The following is a 24,581-nucleotide window of genomic DNA, read 5'->3' on the forward strand; positions in this document are numbered from 1 at the left end:
TGACTGGTGGCGATGGCTGAGGGACAAGGAGCAATGGCAGCAGTGGCTGAGGGACAAGGAGCAATGGCAGCCCTGAGAGATGAGGAGCACTGGCAGCAGGGGCAGCAAGGGCAGCAATGGCAGCCCTGAGGGACAAGGAACAACGGCAGCTGGGGCAGCAGTGGCAGCTCTGAGGGATAAGGAGCACTGGCAGCAATGGCGGCCCTGAGGGACAAGGAGCAATGGCAGCCCTGGCAGCTCTGAGGAATAAGGAGCACTGGCAGCAGTGGCAGCAGTGGCAGCCCAGGCAGCACTGAGGGATAAGGAGCACTGGCAGCAGTGGCAGCACGCCAGCTCTGGCAGCACTGAGGGATAAGGAGGGCACTGGCCAGCAATGGGCGACGCCTGACGGAGGTGAGCGCTGCAGTCTCCGCCCTGCCGGCAGGGGGCGCCCCCCGCCCCGATCGCGGCGCAGCGGCGGGACCCTGGGACGTCTCCGGGGCGTGACGGGCCGCGTCGCTGTCAAGCGGTGACCGTCCTCTCCCCCGCTCGCGTCCCGCGGCATCCCCGGCGCCCACCATAGAGTTTGGCCGGAGGGTGGTCGCAGAGCGCCGCTGCGGGCGCGCCGTGAAAAAGTGGCGGCGCGCGGGTGCGGCGGGAGTAGGGCCGGCAGATGGCGAGTGAGTGCGGGAGCTGAGGGCGAGCGCGGGGATGGAGGCACGGCCGGGACGGGCCGGCGGGGAGACTTTCCTCAGCAGCAGCTTGCGGGGGGCGGTGAGTGGGCTCGGTGGCCCCGCGCGCGCCGAGAGCTCCAGGGCGGCGGGAGGAGCCGGTGGGTGCGGGCCCGCGGGCCCCGCGGTGGGATTGGTCTGACGGCGGGCTGTTCGTGCCCTGTGTCAGCTTTCATCGCTCCCGGGTGCGGTGCCGAGGGTTTGGTGTCTGCAGTGCGCGAGGCAACCCAGCGGTAATCAGCTCCGTTAACCTGACCTTGCAGTATTTGTGGCCGTAGACTGCTTTTAATAACTCTTAGCGAATTGGTCAGCAGCACAGATTAGGTGTGATCTGGTGGCTGGTTGGTCTGTGCATGTCCTCAGTAGGCTGAGTCTCTGTCGCGCTGCTCCCATCCACTATGATCACATCTTCTATTATCCTGACAGGTCTGCAAATGTCACCCATGAGGCCATCAATGCCACCCTCCACACTCTGCTGGCTGCTACGACCAAGCTGGTGGCACCCACACCTCCCAAGCCCATCCTGCCAGTCCAGACTGGAGTCCAAGCACAGCAAGAGGAGCAGTCTAGTGGCATGACGATTTTTTTTAGTCTTCTTGTTATAGGTGAATGATGAACTGAGAGTCTGTTAGTCTCTGTTAATGTGTTCTGTGCCTGAGGACAGAGGCCAACTCACAGGCATAGTAGTTTGGTTCTCTCTGTGCTGTGGGATACTGCACAGGGATTTGGGAAGTTTGGTGTGTAACTGCCTGACCCTCCCAACCCTGTGGAAGGCTGGGGACCATTGCAGATATTCTCACCATGGTCTCAAAGTGCAAACAACATGTTTTAATTGTCTTTACCTTCTTTACCAAGCACCTGGCACTGTTCATGTGTGGAACAGACATTGTCAGGATGGCCCGTGGTGTTGGGCAGAGTTTGAGAACTCTGGTAGGTGCACTGGTAGGTGTCAGTGTAACAACTCCTGCCCTCCTGAAGCCCCCAGAGCCAGTGGATGACACTCAGATTTACAAGCACAAGTACTCCATTTCAGTATCTGTTTTTGGGGGTCTTCTCAATTTCTCACACTTGTGCAGGGATGTGATGACAATGTGCAGAGTGTCATCACTGACACTTGTGCAGATAGAGTGGCATTTTGGGTGGCATGTGCTCACCAGACTTTTCTGTAATTCTGGGCTGTTGTCTTTCTTCAAGAGAATATAGTTGTCTCACCTTCTGCTTAGAGCAGTGCTGGAGCCAGAACTGTACTGATAACAGAACTCTCAGGAGGGTGAAAGGTTTGTCTGTTTTCCTTTCTGTGCTTGTGCTTGATTCCTCCAGAGCACTGAGAGACTTTGCTGGGGCAGACAGCCCCAGCACCATCTTCTGACTGGTGATTTTTCCAGTAGCAAATATAGGAAATAAAAGGTATAGAGTTGGCAGCAGTGTGCCAACTTCTGCAGGTCATTTAAGGTTAAAAAAAAAATTGTCTTCTAACTATTATTAAGGGCAGCAAAAAGTAGAAGGTTTCTGCTTACTTCTGAGGTACCTGTGTGTCTTCAGAGAGGGTTCCTCTGTTCCCAGAGCTCACTGACATACTGGATTTGAACAAAAGAAAGACCAAAGCAAAATGCAGTATTTCTGAGTATGTGTGTCTCATGGATTTTAAAAGGACCATTCATGGTAAAATTGCATTCCTGGGAATTACCAAACAAGCTGTGATTTTTTTTTTGGCAATGTTCCAGTCTGTATGCCAGTCTGATAACGTAATGGATCTTAAAAGCATCACCCTGGGGACAGGGGGGGTTCCCTGAACAAAGTAAAGCCAGTATGAAAGCTTATTGTTCATCATTATTCCCGTTCATAATCTCTCATTTAAGAGGGTTGGAAGGTGAACATGAATGTGTGGGGCCCCACTCTGGAAAGTGGCCTTTACGAATGTTCTGAAGTGGAACAGCCCCAGAAGCAGGTTGGTTCTGTGCTGTGTCAAAGCCAAGCCCCAGATGTAAAGTGCCTGAAGCTCCTGAGTTGATCTCCAACCCTGTGTTTCTATGGCTTGTTTGTGTGTTCAGATACCACTGTTAGAGTCACATCCCTGCTGTGCCACGTTCCTGTGATCCATGGCTTCCCTGCTGCTGTGGTGCTTTTACTTTCCCTTGAGGGACACTCAGGTGTCCCTCAGCCTGGCACAGCACTTGTGCCTGTCACTGTAGCCCTGACAGGTGCCTGGAGCATGTGATGTGCTGCCAGACACAAGCAGAGCAGTCAAACACAAGGAATGGAGACCAACAGCTCAGGAACATCCCAGGGTGCCTTAATATTTATGGTGGTGGGAGCTACTGCTGAGACTGTGGTGCTTTTTGGTTTATTGCCACAGCAAAGTCTACTAAATCATTGGGAGAAGTTTTGCTGTGTGTATTTTAGAAATACTACTTAAAAGTATATTTTATTCTCCTCTAACACATCTAAATCTACTTTTTTTCCCCTTCATAGCTATTTGCATCATATTGGTGCATTTACTGATAGAATACCGACTTCATTTTTTACCAGAGAGCGTGGCTGTTGTGTCTTTAGGTGAGTAACCATGACATTTTTATACTGGACTTGTGTTAATCCAGGGACTGTCAGTAGCCTGTGGTGGAGATAATGCTCTGTTGTGTGTTAACCATCACTAGAAAGATGCAGCAAACTGCATGCAGTGAAGAAAACAATGAATTCATAGAGTTGAATTCTTTGAAGAAATAAATGAGCATACAGGCAGAGACTGGCCCAGGAAAATGACACCCACAGGGATGTCACTACCTGGCATCTTCCTCTGATTTTGCATCCTTACTGTAGGAGATGTGCAGCATTCTCTGGCCACGAGGCTCCAGCCTTCCCTTTGAAGTGGTACATGTGTTTGTGTTAGTGTTAGAATTATGTTTCTGTGTGTGATTTTAATGTAGCTGGGGACTGCAACTATCCTGAAAACTTGCCTGGACTGCCAGATCCTTAACTATCCCAGCAGTACCATGGCAAGAGCTCTTCCTATGACTTGAGCTATAACAGGTTCTAATTTTGTTTGAATTAAATTTGGAGTATTCCTAAGCCTGTAGTTGTATGTTAGGGTAATTTCATGTGTTTGTATGCTATGCTCCTGATTTTGTGAATGAGGAGCAAATCAGGCCATATACATTTACCATTTTCTCTACATGCTGTCTAATGTTTGAAGAGCCTGTTCTAAGTATTCCCAGCAGCAGTTTTTCAGCTGTCTCTGACTTGTCTGCAAGATTCTGTGATATTTTTGCTTCTATTACTAGTGACACTTTCACTGACAGCTGTTCTAAAAATACCACAAGAAGACAAAGATGCTTAGTTATAATCCCAGTGTAGCTCAGAGGAGCATAGAACCAGTTGAGCAGGTAGATTTTTAACTTTCTCCTGGGCTTGGCTGGTGTCTTCTCTCATATTTTCCTGAGTGTGTTTTTACACAAGTTCTCAGTGGAAGGAAATGAGCTTTCTGGTGCTTGTCAGTAACTTATGCTTTCTGGGAAAAAGGGATCTTCTTGCATCTTGTGTGCTAGATTGAGAAAATCTTGGAGGTGTTACTCAGCAGAAAGAGAAGCATATTTTCTGGCAGCATAACTCCCTGCATTTGTAGATGACTGTATGTGGTGCAGACCACATCATGTTACATAGTAGAAGCTTTTGAAGATTCAAATGACATTCACTTGCAAGGCCCTATATGAGTTCCAGTGTTTCTGTGCAGCTGAAAAACAAACAGACCTGTAAGAAACCTGTCCTGGTGCTGGTGTGGATTTCCTGGGTGTTTTTATAGCAGCAGCATCCCTCAGACTTTCATGCTTTTATGCTTCTGTCCATGACATGGATCAGAGCTGCTGCAACTCACCCTGATTCATGTTGTCCTCCCCACAGAAACCGCCCAGCACCTGATTCACTATTGACACACTTCTCTCTCTCTCTCCCTCCTTATTTTATTGCCGTGGATGGGTGAGGTGTCTGGTGAATGTATCTCCCAGTGTCCTAAAAGGTTCCAAAAGGACATTGCTATCCCTTCAGTATCCGTCCTCTTTGTATACAAAAACCCAGGTGAAAGGTGTCAATTTGGCTTCAAATCAGGTTAGTTACCACGGCTATTAAATAGCTATTCTAAATTTAAGCATAATCCCCAATATAAAATTCAGCAGTGTATTGATTGCTCTTGCTGGCATAGTTTTGGATTCTCTTGGCTATCATTCTGTATATCCTGCCACAAGCCAGGTCCTGGGCAGTGCAGAGTGGAGGTACTGGGCCAGTCTGTGTCCCTGCTCCTGCTGAGCTATGCAGAGCAGCAGAGGCACAGACGTTCTCCTCTTTCTTTTTCTTCTTCTTGGCATCTCAGAAGCAGGAGAAGGATTTTAGCTGTTGGATTTAAGTGTTGGTGTGTCCTGCGCTCCTGTCAGTCCCAACCAAAGCTTGTTTATGAAACAGGGAGGTTTCTTCCTGGGTTTGTTGCTGCTGCTCAGGCTGGGTCAGCAGCTGCACCTGCTGTGTTCTCACCTAGAGGCCGTGCAGGAACTTGCCCGTGTGGGTTTTGGGGTGAGCCACAGCAGAGCTGCAGTCTGTCCCCCCAGCCAGGCGAGATGATACCAGCACATGCAGTTCCTGGAAGTCAGCAGGGTGTTATACCCGGGGCTTAGATTAACTCTTACAGACTTAACTTTCCAATTAGCTCCTTGACAAAACTGATCTGCCTGATTTAATAGAACCAGCTGATCAAAAACTGTGTTTGTTCACCTAGTAATAAAGGAAGAGTAAAGATGTATGGGACAGGTTTTAAGTCAGCATCAAACTTTGATTCTGCTGCCGTTAAACCTTCTTGTTGATGCATTATTTTGTGCAAGTCTCTCATGACTTTGCTTGACATAATCTTAGTACTGCTGGGTGTAATATGCAGGTAGAGGTCACTTCTGCTATGTAAAAGTGTAAGTTGTATTCAGGCCCGTCCTGTCCCCTTAACTCTGCTATTGCCCTCCATTGATATTGTTGTTATTTCATTTTTGATATCATGCAAGGACCTTTTTTGTCTGTGATGCTGTTAGAGTCATCTTGTGATTAACTCTTCCTTGAAAAAAGAGACTGAGCCAACCTTTAGCTTAAGCCTCGGGCTCAGGATAGGGGTGTTCAGCCTGTAGCCCACAGGCCTTGGGTGGCCTACTCAGGGCTCCAGTTACCCAGAGTCATGCTGGAGCCCTTCCACTTCAGAAGAAGTGAGTTAAGGGATTCTCTTTTAAATCCTGTCTAAACCTAGTTCTGTGTGAGGGCTCTCAATACTGAATCCCACCACAGTGAGCATCAGTTCAGGAAGTAACACACTTCCTGACATCCATGCCTTCAGGTGTATGGGCTCTGGGTCTTGTCATTTGGTTTTTCCCCACACAGACTTTTTGTTAAGTGATACAAGTACTGACTGTACCAGCTGAAGATAGTGTTGTTGCTCTGCAAAAATTAGGAATGTTCTAGGCCTTGGCTTCTGGCCCAGCTGCCATCCCAGGGTGGGAGGCCTAACTTAGTACTGAGACCCATGTTTGTGTGGCATGTGAGTGGCTGTGTCTGCGTTCTGTCCTTCAAGGAACAACAGACCTTTGATGTTCCTTCCTTAATGTTTTGCGCTTCCTTTCCATATAAACAATTTCATGGAACAATTATTTCTATCCTCAGGGACTGATGCCTTCACAGATTTTTTGTATGAAAGAAGGCTTAGGCCTCATGGCTTTGTGTGTGTGACACATCCATCAGGAGTAATCCATGTGATTCTATTTGTAAGACTCCTTTGTTAGCTGCAGCATGAGAGAATAAAGGCTCCTGAGGTACAGGAAAGTGTACTTAGAGCTTCTCAGCCACTTTTTACCTTTCATTTTGTGTATTTCTCTTCTACATCACAGTGTTTGACTGTGAAGTCTCCATTCTGTAAATAATAAAACACAGCTATGCAGAAACACAGATCTGGAATCTGACTAAAGACAAATTCCTCGTAACTACTTGAAAACATTTTAACAACAGTTTGTGAGTTATTTTCTTGACTTCCAGAAGAAACCTTTGTCTCACATCTTACACGTTTGAAGATTTATAGGAGGAAAGAGCATGATAACCTTTAACCATTGAGTTTGCAGCAGCCTTGATAAAATTCTTTTATAGTCAAATTAGTATTTCTACATGACTTAAAAGATGTGTAATTCATTTGGGAAATAGTTCTGACAGTGTCTCCACCCTGATCGGAATTTGTTACCAGAAAGTGCTGTGATTTCATTGAAACAAAATTCACTTCTTTGGAGAGGACTGATGTCATTTAAGCTGCTTTAACACTGCAAATAGCATTGAAGTGACATGAAGCACAGATGTCTAACTCATAACTTCCTGACTCTTCAGCAAGAAGGGTGGAATTGTATTTGAGTGCAGCTTAGATGAGAAGTGGTTTTGAGTAGTTAAGCCTGTTGTCTTTCTGCATCACTAAGCATCACACTCTCAGTATGAGTGTTTGGGTTGGGATATCCCAGGAGACAATCTGTTGTGTCAGGAAAAATCTGGAATTATGTAATGTATTGAAAACTGGGTATTTGGATATGGAAACCAAAACAACCTTGTGTTTTTGTGATTTAAAAGACTTGCTGCTTTATGGTTTGCCTTGTTTGCACTTTTAAAACTTAGAGAGCTGATAAACAGTGACGTGTTTTGTGGCTATTTCAGAATGTTTTCTCATTCTCTCCTAGGTATCCTTATGGGAGCTTTTATAAAAATCATAGAGGCTCAAAAGCTGGCCAACTGGAAGGTATAATTGAAACAATTAATTTTTAATTGTAGAACAATCCCTAAACGTTTAAAAAAGACTACTTGTAATAGTAGGATTTTTTAGAGTGTCTTGGCAGAAGCGTCTCCAAGAGGTGAAGTCTACAGTGAAACAAGGATTTTGCCTCCTACATTTTATCCATACTATCAAAGCAATGAACTGTCAGTTAAACAGCCACAAAATCAGCATTTTAAAATACTTTCTTATTTGTTAAATAAAATAATCTGACTGAGATCATGTATGTAGGAAAAAAGAAGAAAGCTCCAAATGTGGCTCTGATTTGAGCACTCATTCTGTTAACATGGTAAATACTGATCCCAGCTGATGAATTACATGGTGATTATCTGGGAAGTGTTGGGCACATCTTGGGAAGCACTGGGGAGCTGTGTCTGGTTTGCTCACATTATCAGCCAAGGTAAAAGGTCACAGATATCACATTATTATTTGCTTATTTAAGTTACTTTCACTGTAATCAAGTTTAGGTTTTAACAGAGGCTGCCATAATTTCAGATGTGAAATGTTCTAGTCAATAATAATTATGAACTTTATTAAATGGTTGTAAATTTACTAGATACTTTTTGTTTATCGGACATGGTTAAAAATAGAATATTTAACTGCTGGCTATGTCCTTGTACAAGGCAAAGCTTGGATCATATCCCTGCCCTAGGAACTTTGCAATGTAATTTCTAATGATCATGCCTTACTCAGTGTTTCCTCAAGTTCATCACTAAGACCTTTGTGTTTGCTGGTGGTTCTTGGCTACCACGGCTGATAATCACAGTCCTCGTGTTGTACTTTCCTGGTCTCTGCTTCCATGCACCACAAATGCAGTCCTTCCTTTCCATTGTTCTTGCCTCCTTGTCCAGCTCTAGTTTCAGGTACAGTTGCTCAGAGGGGTGAGAGTTTGTTCCAGTGCAGTTACTGTGCTGACAGAACCAGGCAGTGTCAGCCATCCATGCACGGAGCTGTGCGTGCAGAATCCTGGACTAGAGCATCTCAGTCTAAAGGATGAGTTTTGTTTTCTAAGCCCCCAAAATCCTTTAAGATGATTATCTGTGGTACAGGCAGGAACAAGACTTTAAAGAGATGAGGACCTCTGTTTTGAAAGCTGGGGTTTGAACAGGACAGTCCATCAGCTGTTTAACCTGGATTTAAACAAGTTAATCGGTGCTTGCAAAGGTGACAAGCTCTGCTGGGAGGCCAGGAGGGAGACAACAGGTGGGTAAAGAGAGAGGCCCACTCAGCTGGGAATAACTTGCTTTCTTTGCTTAGTCTGCCTGCAGAAAAACCAGTGTGCCAGGCTGGGGGTACAGCTCCATGAGCAGCATTAGCCAAGGGATGAAATAGGTGACAAAGAGTGAGGGCACCAAAAAATAGCATCTTGCCTCATCCTGGATGCCGTTTATATCACTGTGATGGCAAAAAGGAACCATCAAGAATAGCACCATTGAATTTCAGACAGAAACTGTGTTTGCTGAGAAGAGTCCAGCCTCAGGCTCCTCCCAGTGGTGTGAGCCTGGTCTCCTGCAGGTGCACTGAGGTGATGGTGTGATGAGCTTTCCTTGGTCCCAGTTAACCTGTTCTGTTCAAACAGTGTCCAAGAGGTCACTGTTCCTTGGCAGTCCGTACAGATTTCGAGACTGTGAGATAAAATGGGAATACTTTTTGTGGAAACAGAAAGACTTTTCGTTTGCCATAAATAACCCGTTTTCTCTGTGGTTTATTTGGATGCAGTAATTTAAAATAAGTAAATCCTAGATTTCTGTCACTAGGTTGAAAAAGAACAATAGAAGTAGCAGCCCTGGAATAGCTTACTGCTCTTCAGTCTTTTACTTTGTGATAGGGAGGGAGAAAGATTAATGCCATTTTCATTTTCCAACATATTTTTTAATAATTTACCTTTTGGAAGATTTGGTATTATTTCAATAATGATGATGATATCATTGACATTATGATTCATTTTTGTTTTTCAGGAAGAAGAAATGTTTCGTCCAAATATGTTTTTTCTGCTTTTGCTTCCACCTATTATATTTGAATCTGGATATTCACTGCACAAGGTCAGCCCCTGCCAGAAACTCATTTTGCATGCTGAGGTTTTGTTTAGAACACGTTCTGCTTTTAGTTATCTTCATGAAGTTTAGGATAATTGCATTAAATTCCATTATATTAACCATTAGGGAATTGAGAGTGCAAAATTTAAGCCTCTTCAACCCCGAGTGCAGAGAACATTGGTTGTTACTGATAACTGACTGCTGGCAAGGTGTTGGGTTTGTGCTTTTCCTTGGCTGGAGAGGTTTCTTACCTCATCAGAGCTGTACAAGGGCTGCTGTGAAGGAGCCAGACTGGGAAGGAGTAGGATCAGAAATGGGGAAGGTGACGTCATTCCACAGATAAAGGAGAAGAAAAGGTTCCCAAGGGTTCTCACCCCTTGCCTGGGAACCTGTGTTTCCATGGATGTGTCTCACAACACTAGTCCTGGCCAAGGGGGCTATTACTGGAAACCCAGTTGTGAATCAGAATCTAATTTAGATGCAAACCCAAACATGAGATTTCCCTCTGGCAATTTTCACTAATTTACTTGTTATTATGTTCCAGGGTAATTTTTTTCAGAACATTGGTTCCATCATTCTGTTCTCTGTATTTGGCACTGCAATATCAGCTTTCATTGTAGGTGGAGGAATCTATTTCCTGGGCCGGGTAAGACTTACTGCTTTGAAGCACTTCAGTATATCTGGCTTGTTATTTGAAAGTCTATTTTTCAAGAGCAGACAAACATAGTGAAAGTGAATTCCTGAGTCACAAAGTCCAATTCTCTGCTCTCACAAAGGCAGTGTTTTACAACCCTTTCCATGGATATTGCTGGGGAGGCTGTGGAGTCTTCTTCCCTGGAAGTACTCAAGAGCTGTCTGGACACAATTCCAAGTAATGTGTTCCAGGGGACCCTGCAGAGCAAGAAGGGTGGGCCAGGTGACCTCCAGTGGTCCCTTCCAACCTGAACCTCTCTGTGATTCTGGGACACAGCATGCTCCATGTGGAAAGCAATTACTTTTTTTAACTTACACAGCCTTCCTATCACAAGGCTGTTCCAAAACCTGTATTCTCTAGAGCCATCTTCTGCTTTCCAGTATTAAACTTACTTGTTCTTCTCTATATTTTTTTTTGATTGTGTGGTTTGGTGTTTCCCACTGATTACGTATAGACACAGATATTTATCTTTTCTCTCAGACTTCATTCTGGTAGGCAAAGCATTCCATACTTTCCTCTTTGCCCCTCAGATTTCTATTACTTTGAAGGCCTTAGTTACTCTACTCACCTGAATCTGGTCCAGTTCCATCTGGTCTTCCCTGATCTTGGTTGACCAGAATTGCAGCAGTAAATCACTGTTGGAGGGCAGTGTTAAACTGAGTAACATCACTACTGTGATTTTTTTTTCTTGATAATGAACTTGGGATTTGATAAATAGTTTCATTTTTAAAAACAGCAGAAAACCACAGTTGATTGTGATTTTTATGTTTTACCTATTCTTTCAGGCTGATGTAATTTATAAACTCAACATGACAGACAGGTAAGCTCTTGGGGAAATGGTGTAGTATATGAAATGAAGCTTTCTTCCAGATAACTATAAATGGGAAATGCACTGCAGTTGGCCAGCTTCTGATTGGTGTTTAGATTGCTGAGGTTCAATATTGTATATGAAACCAATAAATAGATCAAAGACTTCTGTACCCTATTTATTACACCCTTATTTCCCTATTGTATTGTATTGTATTGTGTTCTATTCTATTCTATTCTCAGTGATTTTTCTAGACAGATACTGGGTATTTTAACCAAACTTTAAAGTTAAGATTTGTAAACTTTGATTAGTTGGTATTATTAATAAATATAAAGGCATAACTTCCTCGTCTAAATCTTCTCTTAAAAGACAGAATGAGTTTTCAGTATCAACATAGATTTTTTTCCAAGAACTTGGCAAAGGATCAAGTTCTCAGGAACTGAAAGAGAGCATTACTTACCACTGTGTAGAAACTGTAACACAAAAGGTCTTTGTTACATGTTGTTCACACAACTTACTAGGTATGTATTTTTCTTTCATCTAGTTTTTCTCTTTTGTTTTGTGTTCTCCCAGTTTTGCATTCGGCTCTTTAATATCTGCAGTTGACCCTGTGGCTACTATTGCCATTTTCAATGCCCTCAATGTGGATCCTGTGCTTAACATGTTGGTTTTTGGAGAAAGCATTCTCAATGATGCAGTCTCGATTGTCCTGACCAAGTGAGTGCTATGGAACTACACATGTGTATGGAACGAGCAACCACTTTGTTTTCTGTTGATTAGTTATTCAAACATACAGTAATTCTGCCACCTCCATTTAGAACAAATCACGTATTTCTGGTGTGAAACGGAATTTTGTGTGGTCCTTCTGTGTTAAAAGCATGAACTGCATAGGCAGAAGACAGTAAATGGATGCCTTATTACCACTGCCCCAGTGCCTTATCTCATTGATCCCAGATAATTGATTGCTATCTAATTCCATTCATTTATCAGCTCTCTGTCTGTCTGCTTTCCTGACAACAGCAAACCAACACGTCACCTTTCAGGCTTGCACAGAAATGTTCCCCTTGCCAAATATGCTGCTGCATCTCTGTCACTGGCCTATGCCCAGAGTCCCACTGCAGCTGGGGGGGAATACATCCACATCCATGCAATGCTTTCATATTTATGTTGGGGCTGTCACAGGAAAGAAGGACAGCCAATATCCTTATCTTTTGCCCACGATAATTCTTTGGGGCTGAAAGAGTAAAAAATGGATGGATAAATCTTCATGTTATTGCTGAAATCAACAGATTTGACTGTGATTGTATAGAAGGAGCAGATATACCAGGCAGGTAGTGAAGTCAGAGTCATTTTCCAATGAACTAACTGCTTTGACTACAGTTGTGGTGCTTTTATGGAAGACCCTGAAGGCTAACAGCAGCCAAAAGGATCACTGGTTGGAATTCATATCTTCTTTGCACAGAATTTCCATGAAATACATCCCTGAAATTCAAAGAGGTTTCTCCCCTTTCCTCCTGAGGGCTGCTTTGTTTTCCTTCGGTGACCTTCTTGTCTCTCATCCACACCTAAATATTTGATGAGAGTTCTTCCTGTTCATTGGTTCTTCTTGGAGGACCACATGAGTTTTTACCTCTGTAAAATGTGATTTCTTTCCCTTTTCAAACTTGGAACATTGTTTTGAAATACTGGGCATCACCATAGCCTATTTACGCCATTCTGGGATTCTTCAGAGGAGCATTGCTGGATTTTTAGCAGAATTAGGTTTCCCTTTGGGGATTACACTAAGGTTTGATTTAACATCTTTTGACATTCCTCTTGTTATATATATCACAGTAAAAGCCTTTTAAGAGTGGTAGCAACAAAGAAATGGGAGTCTTTTTTGTTGTTGTGCTCAAAAGATGTTTGATATTTTTGGATCCAGGCTTGGAATGTATAACCATTTCTTTTTATTTCTCTTTTAATTGTATCTAGCACAGCAGAAGGTTTGACAAGGGAAAATATGTCAGATGTAAGTGGATGGCAAACCTTCCTACAGGCACTGGGATACTTTCTTAAAATGTTCTTTGGCTCTGCAGCGCTTGGCACACTTACTGGTCTTATTTCTGCATTAATATCCTTTTTTCATTTGGTGATACATATGTATAAATTCGTGAACTTCAACATTCTAATAGTATATTTCTTTCCCATCTTCTGCAGCATTTCTTAGGGGATATTTCTTATGAGGCATTATTTTGTTGGCTGAGGAATTTGTCATGCTCATTTTATTTTTATGTTAGTGTGCATGAATGTGTATTAAAAAGTCACATCAAATTTTTATGAACATAATTAAGGTCTGAAATGCTGTATAATAGCTTTTGTGCATTGGAGTGTTATAAGATATGGTAATTGTTTTGTAAATTCAAAATATATTAATTCCATTTCAATACCAAGCCATTTTTACAAGCATATGGCTCCTTTTTTTACATGCAAAAAACAGTTAATTAAAAAGAAAAGAAAAAAAGCTCCTTTTCCCAAGGGCCTTTGAGTCAGCCCTGCTCATTTGTCCCTATGGATCATGTGCAGGCAGCTGAATGCAGACACTGTTCTGTTTGGATTTACACTGGGTTATATTTTGCCTCTTCCACTTCCATGAATTGGTTGCTAAACAACCCAGAAGCTTCTCTGCTGAGGTCAGGAAGGCTGTTTGCTGTAGTCCAGACACCTTTGTTACTTCTCAGGGCTTTAATGTTAACACTGACTTCACTGCAGGTGAGCTGGGCTTGTACAACAGTTGTTCATGTCAGCTGGGACACACTGGCAAGCACTTTGTAAGCAGCAAGAGCTGAATGTTTGATTAAATGTAGAAATTTCCCTCTTGGTTCAGCAGCCTGATTCAACAAACTTTTAAATTATTCCGTATATCGCCACAAAAGAGGGAGACAGATGTTCAAGAAAAGCAGCTTATTTGCCCTTTTACTGTAATTTGTGCCTCAAAGTATTTGATTTACTAGTTATTATCAATATTGTAGAGGCACATCAGTAGCAGATCTTTCTTGTCTCTATCTCTGTCCATTCTGACAGACTTCTACCAGCAGTAGCTTCTATATCAAACTTTCCTCATAAGGAATTACTTATCCTTCCATACTGGAGTTGAAGGCCAATGTGTAGATTTTATTGGCTGTTCAGTAGAGAAGTATATAATCATTGTTTTGTGATGGAATGACACAGATGCAAATATTTCTTTGATTTTTTTGTTTGTTTTAATTTACATTTTTCCATAACATTTCCCTGTGTACGTGCTAAAGCACATTGATTTAAGGAAGACACCCTCCCTGGAGTTTGGGATGATGATTATCTTTGCTTACCTTCCTTATGGACTTGCAGAAGGGATCTCACTCTCAGGTGACTAGCAAAATGAGTCTGTGCAAATTTCTTTGATAGGGAGTAGGAATTATTTGTGTTTCAGAGGGCCCCTGGGGGGGGGGTTTGGGGTGTTTTGTCATTTAATTTGTTCTTACTTTTGACTGGCTTTAAAAAAACACTATTCTCTGCTTCATATTACAGAAGCTAAAAGAGGTAATTGCAGCTTTCATCAGCATTAGTTAGCCACTGTAAATACTGGTATTGTCCCCAGCTACCTTTGCCCAACACAGAATTAAAGTTTCAGCTGCACACTGCAGATCTCAGCCACCTCAGCAAACAGATCATGCCCAGCCTGCTGCCCTGTGGTGGTTTTCTGCCTGTCCTCAGTGTCATTGGGGAAATCAGCTGAGACCAGAGTGTTGTGTGTCTCTCTGAATACTTGGTAGAGGTTTTGCTGAAGAGGTGAACTTCTCCCAGCATTCTGTAGGAGCAAGTACAAAGACCTGGATGACCAATGTCTCTGACCTTTGCTGATTTAAGTGGGAGTTTTAAGGCAATGGTCTTCCTGTCTGATTTCCCAAAGGAAAGGGGGAAAGGATGCCACAGTGTAATTCTAATAGCTAGGGATTCTGCTTGGTTTGTTTTTTTTTCTCTTGGGTTGTGATTTTAGTTTTGATTTCTTCTGTTTATTGCCATATTCTTGCCTACAGGTATCATGGCCATCCTCTTCTCTGGCATCGTGATGTCTCACTACACACACCATAACCTGTCCCCAGTCACTCAGATTTTAATGCAGCAGACCCTGAGAACTGTTGCTTTCATGTGTGGTAGGTGCTGCTTACTATTAATATCTAGTATAAATAGTGTAAAATCTTATTCACGTGAAATGGTGATTCTCTTGGGAGCAGCAGAGGTGTGAATTTGCTTCTAGGCATTTGTATGTCCATGGGGCTTGTCTTCAAGAGAATTCCTGATAGTGGAGGCTGGAAGGCACTCGAAAGTCACCTTTCCTGCCACACTGGATAAAATGTGCAGTAAATCTCTCTCTCCCATCCTGCAGGCTCCTGCTAAGATTTGCCACAAGATTGATGACCCAATAGAGATCTCTGACTCCTGTACTCCTCTGCTCTATTTTTAGTTGTAGGAATGGGGGTTGAGTACTATTTTTTTAATGGTTTTGTGTATAAAAATCTACTTGCAAAAACAATAGCTTCACAAATGGAGAAGTTTTTGGAAGTAGTGGTACCAGAGCCTTTCCAGTTCCTTCTACAAGCCAAACCTTTGAAGAATGACATGTTTCTGTATTACAAACATATCCCTGTGTTTTGGGGGGATGCCACGGATGAATTCCATATTGTTTGCTAGAGGATGCAGTTTCAATGTGGTCAGGGAATGGCTTTGCTGCAAACCAAACTTAACCACTCCTTACCTGAGCAGCAGCAGCAGCTCTTCAGGGTTTAGTCTGAATCTATTAAAAAAGCTAAAAAAGCCTGCATTCAGTCAAGTCACTGTAAAGGAATTATTTATGAATAACTGCAACTTCTGTAGCTCCTGGTCAGCAGCTTAATTTATAAATTATATAAATATCGTATATATATATATAAAATATAGGTCTTATATTGCTCAATTTAAAAGTTCCTCAGTCTTTAGAAAGAGGTTTTGCTGGCTTTATTCTCACTCCTTGGTAATTTACAGCTGAAAAAAGCCTACACCCAGGACTAAGTGCTGTCCTCTGCCAGCAAGAGTAAGAGTCTGGCCTTTTGCATCACAGCATTTGGGCCTATTTTGTGCATTCAAAAGTCAGGAAATACCATTTTATGTACTGTATGTAGCAATTTATAATAGGAGTAAAAAAGGTTTTCTAGAATTGTTTATTTAAGGTGTGATTTCTCTTTTTCAGAAACGTGTGTTTTTGCATTTCTTGGCCTGTCAATTTTTAGTTTTCCTCACAAGTTTGAAATGTCCTTTGTCATCTGGTGCATAGTAGGTATTTACTTCCTTCCATACCTTTTAGATGCATTTTGCAATATTTCTTACTGGGGAAGGGGCATTACAGTTAAAAGATTTTAGAATAATTGTTATGATTTATAGGTTTTTATAAAAATACTTCTGCATTTTTATATATTGTGCAAAGTTTACTCTATCTAATAGCATGAAATTATTATTCTTGTTCTCAGCACTTTGATGTACAATACTTCAGTCTTCAAGGAATTCCCTTCAGCTCTTATTTTGAAGCCCTTCTGTATAAGATTGGTAAAAACAAGGAAAAGAACCTTGCTTGTTTGGACACTATTAGATTTATTAAATCAAGTCTCACAGGATGTTGAGATTAGTATCCATAACCATTCTATCTAAAATGGTCATTTTATCAGAACAGTCCTGAGTTTTTACCTATCTTTAGGTTCCCATGAGTGATCTGTGTGATGGACAGTTCATAGCAACTCCAGTGCAAACCAGTATCAAATTCTGCTCCTTTCATCTCTCCAGTATTGCAGCTTTTGAGTTTTCTCGTATATCACTGCAGTTTGTTTACATAAACTAATTTAGTCCATGCATCACTTCTTCCCTCTGAGTTCTTCAGAGGAAGTCCTTACTCAGACCTTCTCTAGTGTGTGTTCAGTCTTGGACTCCTTTCTTAATTCTTTGTCTTTGAATCTGTATTTCACTGTAGCTTTATGGAGTGACAGTGAATTATGTTTCACATGGGGATTCCCTACATCTGTTGCTATTATAATTGTTTATTATCAGCAAGAAAAGTAGAGTCAAATGAACTAAATGGGGACCCATTTCCAGTTGCTTACAGCAACATACACTGGCCCTTTTTAGTGCATAGTTCAAGGGAAGAATTGTTCTCTACAACTTACAGATAGGGATATCAGCCCAGGGAACTGTTCTCCCTGGACTACACCCAACTTCCCTATCTAATACGTGTCTAAGGTGTGACACTTCCTCCTGTGTAGCATTACCCCTTCAGGCATAATGCAAATTGTGTAATTTTGGGGTGATTCATAAAGGAAAACAGCACAGCCCTTCAAGGATCCTGCTGACTAATTCTGGGATATTTACCTTACCAAGGTCTGTTTGTGGTGGAGCTTAAAAGCAATGCATTGAGGAAGCTGTGCCTTTTTCTGAGTTAATGTTTTCACTGTGTTAATAGTTTGCCATTAAAACAATAGTACCTTTTTTTCTCTTTTCCCCTCTCAAAATGTTACTTCAATGTGTGTTATGCTTTATAGCCATACCCAGCGAAGTGTTGAGAAATCAGCATGTGTGCTTTTTGTTTGGCTTCTGGCCTTTCTCTCTGAGGAACTGGTCCACTGGGAGAGAATAGAAATATCTTATTTCCTCTTTGCTGCTGTGCCAAGGGAATGATTAAAGGAGCTGAACAGACTGAACTGAGGAGAACTTTTACTCAAAGTAATTCTTAGTGCCCCTGGAATGCCTCTTGGGTTCCATTTAGTTATTGTAAGTAAAGCTGCCTGGTCTCCATTAGTGACAGGTCTGGGTTAGTTTCAGTTAAGCAGACAAGATTTTTCAAGAGTTAAATTCCACAATGCCCTATGCTGAGAAGTTTCTCTGTGTTCATTGAGCAGCTCACCTGCCTGTGAGCAAAAAGAGTATATTCACTTTCTCCTTTAAAAGCAGCTGCAGCTGGATCCTCACGCATTTAACACATCCGATGGTCTTTTGCTTTTATTCCTGTTTTTCAGGTGCTGGTTCTGTTTGGTAGAGCAGTGAATATTTTTCCACTTTCCTACCTACTCAACTTTTTCCGTGATCATAAAATCACCCCCAAAATGATGTTTATCATGTGGTTTAGTGGTAAGTTAAAGCTCAAAATATAGAGAACCAGAAAAAGATGTTTTATCTTTTCCATTGTCTGGGCCACTCTAAGAGGAACTGGGTTTCCATTAGTTGAGAATTCAACTGAACATTTGCACTGTTCTCAAACCCAAATGGGACAGAAATGTCCTCTTTCCCCTTTGTGCTGGAGGACTATGCAGTGGTGAGCCCACTAAAGCTTTTCTACAGAGAGGCTGCTTATCTTTCTAGGCCTAACAGCTTCACAGTTTGAACAGCAGTGCCTGAAGTTCTTGGACTCGTCATAGGGTGGGAACCAAGTGATCAATAAACACACGCCCTAGGGTTGTAAACAAAACGTTTGAAGTTGGGGAATTCCTGTTGAGTTCTCAGGGTGCTCAGGAGGAGTTTTGCTGTTGATTCACTCTCCACTGATGTGCTGCTCTCTCCAATAAGGTTTACGTGGTGCCATTCCCTACGCCCTGAGCCTCCACCTGGGCCTGGAGCCCATAGAGAAGCGGCAGCTCATCGGGACCACGACCATCATCATCGTGCTGTTCACCATCCTGCTGCTGGGAGGGGGCACCATGCCCCTCATCAGGCTCGTGGACATTGAGGACTCCAAACCACGCAAGAGGAACAAGAAGGACGTTAATCTGAGCAAGACAGAGAAGATGGTTTGTTCCTCCTCTTTTACCGAGAGGATCACTGGGTTTTGTTGTTTGGGGTTTTTTTTTCCCCAGTTTAAACATTTTTCAGGGCTAGTACGTAATTTTTTACAAGAAAGTAGAATAAAAGCGATGGGAAAAGCCAAGGTGGTAGAACAAAGCCAAGCAATATAATTTTAAAATATCCCAAAGACAGAGTTTGGTTAATGTTTACACAAAATAACTGTTTGGACAAAGGGAGGAGAAATAGTCTCTTAACTGAATCCAGTTATAAATTGATCCATACAAATTAAAGTAATCCCTGCAAAAGCATAAAGCAGATGATAGAGGATTGAGTCATATACAGCGAGAAAGTAGTTAGTACAGTGTGAGACAGAAGTTAATCATGAAAGGCAGATGGAAATTATTCTGAAAAAGTCAAAGCAAAGGCCATGAGAAGGTGGTAACAGCAGCCCCCCTCTGACTAGACTTTATTTTAAAGCAGTTTCTGGCAAAGTAACAGAACTGACAAAACCAACAGCCAGTTTCTGGAACGTCTTGTGCAAAAGGTTGGAGAAAATAATGTATCCCAGAGCATGTTTTTGCCTGTTTTTCCCCAAACCATTGAACAATATATGCAGAGTATTGTTCTGTAGGATCTTCAGAACTCGTTTTTTCTTGTGGCATGAGGTTGCTTGCAGTCTCCAGAATTACCTTGCACTGTCCATGCAGGGATGTGCGTGGGAAAAGCACAGGGACAGGCCGTGTTTGACACAGCTTGTTTGCAGTGGGACAATGACATCAGTGGTGCTTGCTGGATAAAATCATTGTCCAGCTCACAAGAGAAAACCTGCACACTGGAAACCTGTTCTCAGCAATAGTGACAATACAAAACATGGAACATTTGAGGCCTTTTTCCCTTTCAGCGTGGAAAGGGAAGCCAAGGGGCTCTGGGAATCGGCAGCTGAACAGACTCAGACAGCCCTAAGCCCAGGGAGGCTGGGGTGATAATTTCTGTATTGTTCCAGAGTGGGAACTGGTTGTGAGAAGGGAGAGCATTGGGCAAGGACTGAAGCAGGCTGGAGGGATGACTGGCACTTTTCTCAGGTTATTCCAATATTTGTGTTTTTTCCAGGGAAACACCATAGAATCCGAACATTTATCAGAGCTCACAGAGGAGGAATATGAAGCCCAGTACATAAAACGCCAGAACCTCAAAGGGTTTATGCGGCTTGATGTTGAGTATTTGAATCCTTTCTTCACCAGAAGACTCACACAAGAAGTAAGTCATTCTCATTTTCTTGAAGAAAAGAGACTAGAGTTGGTTATTTCCCTCAGTATCACTCAGGGCTCGTCATGCAGCCACACAGTTTGTGCATTAGGGACAGTGAGACATCTGTGTATTGCTCATGCATAGATAGAGCAGCTGTAATGAACAGCTGCACTGTAAAAGCACAGGTTGGATTAAATGAGCATCTCAGGGTTACCCCAGTTAAACTCAGTGTATGGATTTGTTGAGCTCGCCTTTAATCAAGTGGAGAACCAGGAAGGGTATCAGGAGTTACTGGTTACTGCTGCTGCTAGAAAAACCTGCTGCCACTCAGGCAGAGTTTTTAAAGTGCTGTCACACACAGTTCCTGCCTCTTACTGTCAGTGGTCCTGTGACTTCTGGGACTGTGCAGTTTCTGTCTTGGAAATATGCACCAGCATTGCAACCTTCACTTTTCAGACTGCTCCACTGGGATACCAGAGCTGTGAGGCTGTAAGTGCAAGATGACACCTGACTGAAAGTGTAACCTAACGCTGAGTGGCTCTCAGAGGTGTAAATGCTGTGTCATTTTCACTCCCGTGCCTCAGAAACCTTAGACTCCTTAGCCACATAATTCACCCATTTTCCAGTTTGCCATAGAATTAAGTGTTTTGGCTGTGAAGTTGATAATTTTACATAAAGTGTGCACATTTCATCTTCCTAGCCTTCTCAAAAGTACTATTTTTCCTCTTGTTTTGTACCCTTCTTTTCAAAAGTACCCTTTCAGCACTTTCCCACAAAAACTAAAGGCATTTTTCGCAAAACCAAAAAGGAATCAAGAAACCAGAGTAAGCGTCTGATTTGTAGTTGGTAGCCAAAAGCACAGGCTGCCATCCAGATGGCAACCAAAGGCTGGAAAAATAAGCATGTGAATCAACACAGTAGGCCACAAGCTTCCCAGTGTGCCTGGGAACACAAGGAGGAGAGTCAAAGCCAGGTCCTCCAGACAGCATTAGGATTGTTGAAACACAAAGAGCAGGACTGTCTAAAAACACAGGTAAAAATACCCCTCATCAAAACTATCATCTGTGGCAATAATTACTGACTGAGCACTTGATAAATATTTTCTGGTAGGAAGCAGAATGGCTTTGCATGTGTAGAGACCAGGAGCAGATTATTTCCTGAGGAATATGTCCAACTCGTCTTTCTGTTTTGCTCTAACACACAAGTGGTGGTGTAGCCAAATAACAAAGTGCTCTGGTTTGCCTTTGCCTCAGGACTTGCACGATGGGCGCATCCAGATGAAAACCCTGACAAACAAGTGGTATGAGGAGGTACGACAGGGCCCCTCGGGGTCGGAGGACGACGAGCAAGAGCTGCTGCAGCAGAGCGGGGCAGGAGTGCGGTGAGGGTGTGTCAGAGCCTTACAGAGAGGGTCCAGTACCCAGAGTCCGACTGCACGAAAGCTGGAAAGCGAAGGATGAATTTTCAGATTTCAGGCACGTCTTGTGCTACATGTTTAGGTAAAAACCACAGCTCTGCTGTTACTGGTCAGGGAGGGAAACCCACACGTGTCGGACACTGGATGGCCTGAACGAAGAAGCCTTCGTTCAGACTTCACTGCATAGCAAATTCCTGCAGCCTGTTGAGAAGCTGAACCATCTGCCATGAAATGATGACATTGGTTAATGGAAGGGCTTCTTCCCATTCCAAAACCTGCTGCGACCACACGCTGCACTCCAAGCCATTGAGTGGCTCTGCAAAACAGAAGAAATTGCACTTTACCTTTTAAATATATATATTCCTTCACAGCATGGAGAGTCTTGACAGTTTATACTGTGAATTTGTTTCAGCACTAGTAAGGGAATCTGACTGGAATAAATCTATAATTTATGGGATTTGCACATTATAAACCCAGAGAAGATGCATACCTTGACAAAAGCAGATGTTGCACATACAAGGAAGCACCTCTGAAAACATAATTTTGTCACTTAAGAAATTCTTGATTTCTATTTTGTGGGATTTCTTGTTTTTATACTGAGGGATCTAATCCACAGTACTGATTATAGCATGGTTTGGGGGAGTGTGGGTACTGTGACACAGTGCAGAACTGTGTTTGAAATTGTTGTTTCTTTTCCTTGGCTAAAGCCAGTTGCAGTTGGGTTTCTGTAATTGGCAGTTGCTCCTTGCTGGCACTTTGGCTTCAAATCTTAAAAAAGAGCAGCTTTTATATTTCCTAATTCATTAAGTGTTCCTAACACCCCAGAATTCACCAGTGGAATTTTTAATCTTTTGTGGAAGCAAAAGCAGCACATACATGAGGGAGAAGAGTCTACAAAATCTAATCCAAGTACAGAAAGGTTAATATTGCACGTGGCTGAAGCAGCCTCAGCCAGGAAGTGCCAAACAGCTTCCATTGTGCTGTCCCATTTGTTAAGGAGATTTTTCTCTCCTGCCTACACCGTTTCAGAATCTGTGGTATCATTGCATTGGTTCTCCACGGCCCAGTGTTTGCTCAGCATTGCCAACACTTGAACACACATGTTTGTTGCACATTTGCCATGGTGACACATGCAGCAGTTTGCTCTCACTGCCAAATTCCTCCTTGGTCGTTTGCATATCCACTGTGGGGATGTGAATTGTAGTTCAGCACCCAAATCTGACATGCAAATGCACATGTTTGTTTCTGAAAGTGTGAGACTCACTTTCAATCTGGTTTTGCTACTGAGGTTTTTTAACCACTGCTTACCTGCTGGGAGAATAAAAGTTAAGAAATGTGTTTAGAAGCCTGAGCCTGTGTTGTCTGAGCAGTTTTTCCTGCTGCCCTTTCTTTCCCTGCCGGTTCAAAGGGCCCCACTACTCATCCCAGAGCTGGAACATGCACAGGTGGGTCTGAGCAGGGCATGAAAGCACTCAGGGCTTGCTTTATTCTTGGGAGAATCTGTGTGAAAATCGTGCTTTTTTGCACCCTTCTAGACTCCAGTGGCCTGAATTACCCTGTAGTCACCCACCAGCCCTGCCGGGTTTCTCAGCTTGAGCCCCTAAGCCCAGGAGTAGGCAGGAAGGCCCCTGGGAGCATCTCCTGTCACCCGCAGGGGTACATGGGTGGAGCTGCTGTGAGAGCGGGGTTAGCGCTGTGCCTGGAAGCACTCAGGGCTTGCTTTATTCTTGGGAGAATCTGTGTGAAAATCGTGCTTTTTTGCACCCTTCTAGACTCCAGTGGCCTGAATTACCCTTCAGTCACCCACCAGCCCTGCCGGGTTTCTCAGCTTGAGCCCCTAAGCCCAGGAGTAGGCAGGAAGGCCCCTGGGAGCATCTCCTGTCACCCGCAGGGGTACATGGGTGGAGCTGCTGTGAGAGCGGGGTTAGCGCTGTGCCTGGGCCGCGCTGAAATCCCCACTCCCGCCGCTCGCTGTGTTTTTCCCGGTGGGATCGCGGCGGTTCCGCGGGACCGGCCCCGCACCTGCCGACAGGTGCGCTGGGCGCTGCTGCCCCCTGGCGGCCGCCGGCGGCCCCTCGGGACACCCCGGGAAGGGATTCCATCGGGAATCGGAGCAATTACCTGGCGCAGCTGGAGCGGGGGGGAATCGCTCTGAACCAATTCGGGTGAAGACATTTTGGATGGCTTAATTTAAAAGCAGCTATTCCAAAATTTAAGAAAATACTGCACTTGTCAAAACTTGGAATTAAGTGTGTATTCTGAGAGAAGACAGCTGTCTGACTTCCTTATTCTAGAACAAAAAGAGGTTTTTACCTAAGTGACCCATTCTCATATTCAGTTATCAATACATTGGCTTTTCCCTCAGTCGTTTCACAGGTTGGACTTCTTCACTTAATATGCTTAGAAAAGAAAAACTGTCTGTCTCTATTGACTTGCTTGGCAGTTACTTTGGATAATTTCCTATTTTATCAGACCAATATAAAACTCTAATCCTCTTTGTACAAGCAGTAACTGCCCCATCTAACTTTGTTTCATCTGCAAATCAGTGCAAGAGTAAACTTCATTTTTTTAATGCTCTTAACTATGGAACCCCCCAAAGCTGAACACAGACACTGGTGACTGCAGAGCCCTGGGGTGCCGCTGGACTGTGAGCTCTGGCTGCTCCTGCCAGCCCAGGAGCTATGCCTGGAAGGGGCAGGGGAACCCAGAGCTCAGCTTCTACCAGCTCACAGAAGTTATTCCACCTCATCCAGCCCATCCCATTCTCCAAACCAATAGGTCTCACTCCACTGCTCCAGAGGACAGCAAACCCACTCTGCTGTGTGGCCCCTGCCAGCTCTCAGGCCTGCTCTGTGCCTCAGTTTCCTCATAGCCCAGATGCCCTTTGCAGAGCCACCCAGCTTGATTTTGGGGGCTGCTAAAGCCACATCAGACTGGCCAGACTGACAGCAGCAGGGAGGAGGTGCCAGGCAGGGAGGGGGTGCCCCTGCCTACCCCACTCCATGTCCCTCATCAGGGGGACACCCAACCCCT

General features: G+C 43.5%; 1 protein-coding gene across 1 annotated transcript; it reads left to right on the top strand.

The window, feature by feature from the left end:
- The first annotated feature begins 690 nt into the window (after window positions 1-690).
- Window positions 691-22,893, top strand: SLC9A8 (solute carrier family 9 member A8). The gene is made up of 16 exons (XM_029960382.1): window positions 691-815; window positions 1,137-1,315; window positions 3,183-3,263; window positions 7,439-7,497; window positions 9,489-9,572; window positions 10,111-10,212; window positions 11,046-11,080; window positions 11,642-11,785; window positions 13,040-13,178; window positions 14,344-14,449; window positions 15,121-15,237; window positions 16,311-16,393; window positions 18,121-18,232; window positions 18,668-18,888; window positions 19,994-20,140; window positions 21,385-22,893. The coding sequence occupies exons 1-16, from the start codon at window positions 691-693 to the stop codon at window positions 21,514-21,516; spliced, it is 1,866 nt and encodes a 621-aa protein (XP_029816242.1). The 3' UTR covers window positions 21,517-22,893.
- The last annotated feature ends 1,688 nt before the right edge of the window (window positions 22,894-24,581 follow it).

Source organism: Manacus vitellinus, unplaced genomic scaffold (genome assembly GCF_001715985.3).
Source record: "Manacus vitellinus isolate BGI_N305 unplaced genomic scaffold, ASM171598v3 scaffold_26_pilon, whole genome shotgun sequence".
Lineage (NCBI taxonomy): Eukaryota > Metazoa > Chordata > Aves > Passeriformes > Pipridae > Manacus > Manacus vitellinus.